Source organism: Dendrobates tinctorius, unplaced genomic scaffold (assembly GCF_039654945.1).
Source record: "Dendrobates tinctorius isolate UK_male_01 unplaced genomic scaffold, ASM3965494v1 ptg000095l, whole genome shotgun sequence".
Taxonomy (NCBI): domain Eukaryota; kingdom Metazoa; phylum Chordata; class Amphibia; order Anura; family Dendrobatidae; genus Dendrobates; species Dendrobates tinctorius.
Genome location: NW_027361763.1, coordinates 1537896 through 1544905, shown reverse-complemented (window position 1 = coordinate 1544905; position 7010 = coordinate 1537896). Strand labels below are relative to the sequence as shown.

The following is a 7010-nucleotide window of genomic DNA, read 5'->3' as shown; positions in this document are numbered from 1 at the left end:
CCGATAGGCCCAGTATGTTATATCAGGTACACTATAATTTGCCTGACCTGTGGTTCTGCCTAATGCAGTAACCGGGAGTTACCCAGAACAAGGGTGTAATTAGATGAGTGCAAGAGGAGGCCCTGCAGCGGTGCAGCGCAGAGATTCACAAACTTAACAATTCCCTAAAACTCCAAATCTGTTATCCTGTCTGTACTCAAGCTCACCCACTGAGGGGCGTATCTAGGTAAGGTTCACACAGCCCTCTTAGCAAACAATGTCTCTATTTGTGAACTTAGGTTTGGGGCCAAACTCTCTAAAGTCTGAGTGCACGCTCCCACCGGGATCCCTGGCGTAGGGCCAGAGCTCAGGACTTACAGGCTGTTAACTGAACACAGAAGTGGCTGTCTAATCATTTGAACGGCCGTTTAGCTGGGAGACTATGGAGTAGTTGCTGGGCTTTTCACCTGGAGTGCAGTTTTCACCTCACAGGCTAGCAGAAGGTTGTTCACCTCACAGCAGATGCTTTGGGTGGAATCTAACTCTGCATCAAACCGTAGTCATCACCCCAATGTGATTCTACTTCTCTGACAGGAATACTTGGTGAATGTTTTTCCCAGCAATATGCGCTCCTGAAGGATGATGATGGAACTTGATATTTAGATTCAAAGATGATTTTTATTTTTAATTTAAAATAGAATACAACCAGTTTTGACTGCTAAGAGTCTTCCTCAGGTATAATGTCAAGAACATGTCTTGACATTATACCTGAGGAAGACTCTTAGCAGTCGAAACCGGTTGTATTCTATTTTAAATTAAAAATAAAAATCATCTTTGAATCTAAATATCAAGTTCCATCATCATCCTTCAGGAGCGCATATTGCTGGGAAAAACATTCACCAAGTGTTACTACCTATGAAAGCGCTGTCCAGTGCTCTCACTAGTTCCCAGATCTTTGCAGCAAACTGAATGGAAAGAGGAATGGAGTGATCCAGGGATTGGATCTACATGCAATATCTCAAGACACCAAATAGGTGAGTGTATTCACACTGAGTATATACCTTGGATAATTAACTACTACACTTAGAAGCTTGCGCTTCCCATTTTTCTCCCTATAATCCCCTCTTGTTTCTCTGACAGGAATCACAGGGACAGTTGCACCTTTCCTCAGTTATCTGGCCAGCTCCTAGCACACGGCACACACCTGTTCCTTTTAACTCTTCTGTGCTCCTGACCAGGGCCGCCATCAGGTCATTAATGCCCTTACTGCTGTATGGGGCTCGGTGAGCAGCAGTACGTAGAGGGGCCCGCAGGCCCGGGGACCCACTAATGTGCTACTGTTCACTGCCATTTTATTTGTGTCTTCCTGTCAGGTGATGGCGCATACGCGATGACGTCATTGCGTACGCGCCATTCGACATGTACAGGACGCTGGAGGCAGAGCTGTGCTGCTCGTGAGCGACTGTGGGATTAGTGTACAAAATGTTTTTGTTTTCTGTACAAAATTAATTAAATGGGTGGAGGAGGAATTGCACATAATGACATGGGGAAGGAGTAAAGGGGACTGCACATGATGATGTGGTGAGGGGGTTAAAGGAGGACTGCACATGATGATTGGGAAGGAGTAAGGGGGACTGCACATGATGATGTGGGGAGGGGCATTAAAAGGAGCTGCACATGATGACATGAGGTAAAGGGGACTGCACATGATAACATGGAGTAAAGCGGACTGCACATGATGAAGTGGGGGGTTAAAGGGGACTGCACATGAAGCAGGGGGTAAAGGGACTGCACATGATGGAGTGTGGGGGTAGGGGGACTGCAAATGATGAAGAGGGGGGGTAAGGTGGACTGCAAATGATGAAGTGGGGTGAAGGGGAATGCATATGAAATAGTGGGGGAAGAGGACTGCACATGAAGTGGGGGGAAGGGGACTGCACACAATGAAGTGAAGTCGGGGGAGGGGATGGGAGACTGCAAATGATGAATTGAGAGTAAGGGACGGTGGACAGCAATTGAACTGAAGGTGGGGGTGGGGAGAGCAAATGAAGTTCTGGAGAGAGAGCAAATAATAAATGTTGTGGGTGGGGGAGTAAATGATATATTGAATGAGGGGGTAGAGCTGTTTATAATGAATGGAGAATGGGAGAGAGAAGACATGACAATGAATTGGGGCGGAAGGGGCATGTAAATATAATAAGTCGGGGAAGCGGGAGGTACATAGTGGGGGTCATTGAGTATGCAGTGACTGATAATGAAATGGGGAAAGAGTACAGGTGCTAATTAACTTATATATTAGGTGGGGAAAGTGGCTATGTATAGCTAGAAGGGGCTCAGTGGCAGATTATAATTTATATTTGGAAAGGTGGGTTGCATAATAACCAATTATGTATTAATGGTGGGTGCATATCTGTATTCAGATGTGTAGTGTAGAAGAAAGGGGAAAAGTGGGGAATGTGCTCTGGATGCCGTGCTCTAGGTAACTATGTGTTATTTTATGCAGAGACGAGTCCTGGCTGAAAAAGTTATGGCAGTCTGCGCTGCATGAAAAAGAAAAGATGAAGGGCTTCAGCTAGAGACGTCACTGGTGAGTCAGTGTGTTACCTGTACACTGACGCTATATTCTGTAAAGAGCTCCTATGTATAATGTCACCAGTGATCACTATATTACCTGTACACTGACACTATATACAGAGCTCCTGTGTATAATGTCACTGGTGATCCCTGTATTACCTGTACACTGACAGTAAATACAGAGCTTCTGTGTATAATGTAGCTTAGTATTGTGTGTTTTTTTTATTAATGATCAGTATTGTAGTATTCAGTCACTATGTGGTGGCAATATGTGGTCTGGTCATGATGTCACGTATTTGTCCCTTGTATGTTGTATTAATGGTCATTTAAAAAAAATGTATGTGACTCATTCCCTTAAAGAAAAATATTTAAAAATATATTTATATTTAAAGGGAATCTGTCACAGGAAGTTGGAGGCCTATGTAAATGGCCTGTGTCCGGTCCGATGGGCGGTGTTTCTTCTTCTTTCTCCACCCCATCCGTGGCCTCCATCTGTGATCTTTTCCGGTATTAGAGAAGTTCAACTCCATAGTTTGCACGTGCACAAAGCAATCTAGCGTCGCTCACACCCAGTAAGCTTTGCCCAACTGTGGGCAAAGCCAAAAATCATTACTGTGCATGCGCCAGTACACTATGTCCCGGAACACAGCAAAATACTTCCGGGACCTAATGACTGCAGACTTGTTGTTTTAGACGGGGCAACCCCTTTAAGTCTTCCAGGGACATCCTGGAAGTTTTACTTGACAAGATTACTGACTTGGAATGTTGTATAAATGATTTCTCTATATATGTATTTGTTAGTTATGCATATAATAACATATGTATTACACATATTTATCACGTGTCCCAAATGTATTTAGTTATTTGTTATTCTCCTTGGGCAGCCCAATTTTCTTTCTCTGGCCACTTTTTAACAGTTTTTGTTTCTTACCATTGATGCTTCCTGTGTTTGTCGTGACTTTAAAGGGAACCAAACCGTGGGCAGCAATTATCAGCCACCGGCTATAATCACAAACATCTATGTTTGTCTCCAAAATAATGCAGTGATTCATAGAAAAACATGCTATTACTGTAGTAGCTGGCAGGTACCGAGCTGCCCACGGGTGACTAGTCAGACAGGCGGGTCCTCAGCGGCTTCTCCCCACACGCTGACAGTGACTGGGTAGCCTCTGCTTGTGTTCGTGTAAAGGTAAAGGCTAGCCAATCACTGTCAATGGGCGGGGAGAAGCCACCGGGGACCCGCCTGTGGGACTAGTCAGTAGCGTGGCAAATAAAAGCATGTTTTTCTCTGAAATGCTGCAGCAATTAGAGACAAACATACATTCCTGGGATAATACTGCCAGCGGCTGATACATGTGGCCCAAGGTTTGGTCAGATGACAGGTTCTCTTTAACCCCTTAAAGACCACGGATACGCCTTTTAACAGTGGCAGTTAAGGGTACTTATTTCTCAGCACCGCTGTTTAATGGCACTGAGAAATAAGTGTATAGCGCCCCCAGAGTCAGAAATTCTCTGGGGTCTCAGCTACCGGCTACCGGGGGAATAACGGCGACCGCAAAAAAAAGTCTGATTTCCCATTTAATTAAGACTTGGGTTTCCCCATTCCTCCCCCCAGGTACCTCCATTGTACCTGTACCCTCCTGTATCCTCCAGTGAAGTCCCCCAGGCCTGTGGCACCTTCTTCCAGGAAGAAAGTGGCCGAGATCTGCCGGCCGGCACTCTGCAACCATAAGAAATTTTTCCTATTGGTAAATTTTGATCACTGTGATAGACTCTATCACAGTGATCAAAATAAAAAAATAGTAAATCAAACCCCCCTTTATCATCCCCTTAGTTAGGTAAAAATAATATAACAAAAAAATGTATTTATTTCCTTTAAGGTTTGAGTTGGGGCTAGAGCTAGGGTTAGGATTGGTCTAGGGTTAGGGTTGTGGTTAAGGTTATGGTTAGGGATGAGATTATGGATAGGGGTGTGTTGGGGTTAAGGTTTGACTTAGAATTGGGGAGTTCCACTGTTTAAGTACGTTAGAGGGTCTCCAAAAGCGACATGGCGCACCCATTGATTTCAGCAAATTTTGTGTTCAAACAATCAAACGGTGCTCCCTCCCTTCTGAGCCCTTCCATGCACCCAAACAGTGGCTTTTCCCCACATATGGGGTATTGACATACTCAGGAGAAATTGCACAACAAACTTTGTGGTCCATTTTCTCCTGATACCCTTGAGAAAATAAAAAATTGGTTCCAAAGTAAATTTCTTTGTGAAAAAAGTAAAATGTTCATTTTTTTCTTGCCACATTGCTTTAGTTCTCGTGAAGCACCTGAAGGGTTAATAAACTTCTTGAATGTGGTTTTGCGCACCTTGAGGGGTGAAGTTTTCAGAATGGTGTAACTTTGGGGTATTTTCTGTTATATTGACTCCCCCAAACTCACTTCAAATGTGAGGTGGTCTTTAAAGAAATGGTTTTGTAAATTTTGTTGGGAAAATGAGAAATCACTGGTCAACTTTTAACCCTTATAAACGTTCTAACAAAAAAAAATCATGTTTCCAAAATTGTGCTGATGTAAAGATGACATGTGGGAAATGTTATTTATTAGCTATTTTGTGTGACACCATCTGATTTAAGGGTACAAAAATTCAAATTTGGAAAATTGCAAAATTTTCAAAATTATTGTCAAATTTCCATTTTTTTTTCATAAATAAACGCAAGTCATATCAAAGAAATTTTACCACTAACATGAAGTAGTAATGCACGAGCAAACATGGTGTCCTGCTCCCCGGAGACCCCTCGCTTTACAGATTTTGCTTGAAAAAGGCATATTTATGCCGAAATGTTGCGGAAGTATATGTTTATCCACCAGAGTCCCTTTATGTATTTTGTTTTTTTGCCTCTAACTTTCTTATGAATAATACATTTTCTGTCTGAGTACAGAAGTTTTCTGCTTTTTTTTATACTTTTTTCTTCAAAGCACCAACAACATTTCCAGTGAGCAGCCCTTAACCTCTTATATGAAGTACTATACGTCACAAAAATAATTCTCAGAATCAGTGGGATCCGTTGAAGCGTTCCAGAGTTATAACTTCATAAAGTGACAGTGGTCAGAATTGTAAAAGTTGACTTGGTCATTAAGGGATTAAAACTGATTAATAAGTTATAATTACCCCAAAATAGTGCGATTAAAAAACACAGCATTTCCCAGAGAAGTGAAGCCCCTCATACAGTTACATCACAGGAGACAATTTAAATTTCTGACTTGTAAGGAAAACATTTACGAGGTTGCAGGTCATGACGCCCCACAATACCGCGACCCTGATGGCTGCGGAGTGCTAGTAGTCGTTATATAGAAAATCCTATAAATAGCGACTGATAATCCCTCCGTTATCACTCTAGGAATATATTTTAAGTTTTCTTTAAATAGAAGCAAAAATATAACTTACGAAAAAGGCTAAAATGGAGAAAAAATTTCTGTAATGTTTATATGCAAAGCGAAGAATAACGATAATAACCTGAGACCACAATGTACAAGAAATGAGTCTTTACACATAATACAAGTGACATTAATTCTCCTCTAGGAGGAGACGCCGCCGAGCTCCGGTCTCTATTACACACCAGTAACCGTCACATTATAACCACAGAATTTACATGTCCCCAGTATTTCCATACACAGTCTCTGGGGTCTCCTGTGTCCCCCGTCACTCTCTATAAAGATCTCATTGTACAGATTGTCTCATCTTATAGTTTCTCTCTGACGCTCCAGACACATCAGGATGGTTTCTCGCAGTTATCTGCTGGCTGTGATCTTCATCTCTATTCAGGGTGAGAGATTCGGATCCTTCCATGATTGTGTGTAGAGAAATCTCTACAGTGGATCCATCATCAGATCAGGATTTCTAGGAAGATCCCGACATTTATCAGTAATGAATCTGTCTCTTCTAATCCTCAGGATCCTGTGGAGAGATTGTGATGACCCAGACTCCAGATTATGTCTCTGTGTCCCCCGGAGATACAGTCACCATCTCATGTACGGCCAGTGCTGGTATAAGTAGCTATTTAGCCTGGTACCAACAGAAGTCAGGAGAACGACCAAAGCTTCTTATCTATGATGCAACCACCCGATATACAGGAGTCCCAGACCGGTTCACTGGATCTGGATCTGGAACTGCTTTCACTCTTACAATCCGAGGAGCGACAGAGGACGATGCAGCAGATTATTACTGTCAGCAGAATGATGAGCTTCCTCTCACACAGTGATACAGAGCCGTACAAAAACCTCCTCCTCATCCCCCATGATGTCGCTGTATTACAATGTTGTGTAGATGAAGGTGCAGAGAATTAGCAGAGCGCTCAGTGATGATTTCTGTCTTCTCTTCTTCCTCTGGGAATAGATTCTTTCTGTACAGATCATTGTATAAACCAGTCAGGTATAAACCAGCGCTGACATAATGATTACAGACTATA

General features: G+C 42.7%; 1 gene segment (V, D, J or C); it reads left to right on the top strand.

The window, feature by feature from the left end:
- The first annotated feature begins 6319 nt into the window (after nucleotides 1-6319).
- LOC141098832 (immunoglobulin kappa variable 3-11-like) lies at nucleotides 6320-6803 on the top strand. The segment is given in 2 exon segments: nucleotides 6320-6368; nucleotides 6496-6803. Coding segments are annotated over 2 exon segments (357 nt in total).
- Nucleotides 6804-7010: the final 207 nt, after the last annotated feature.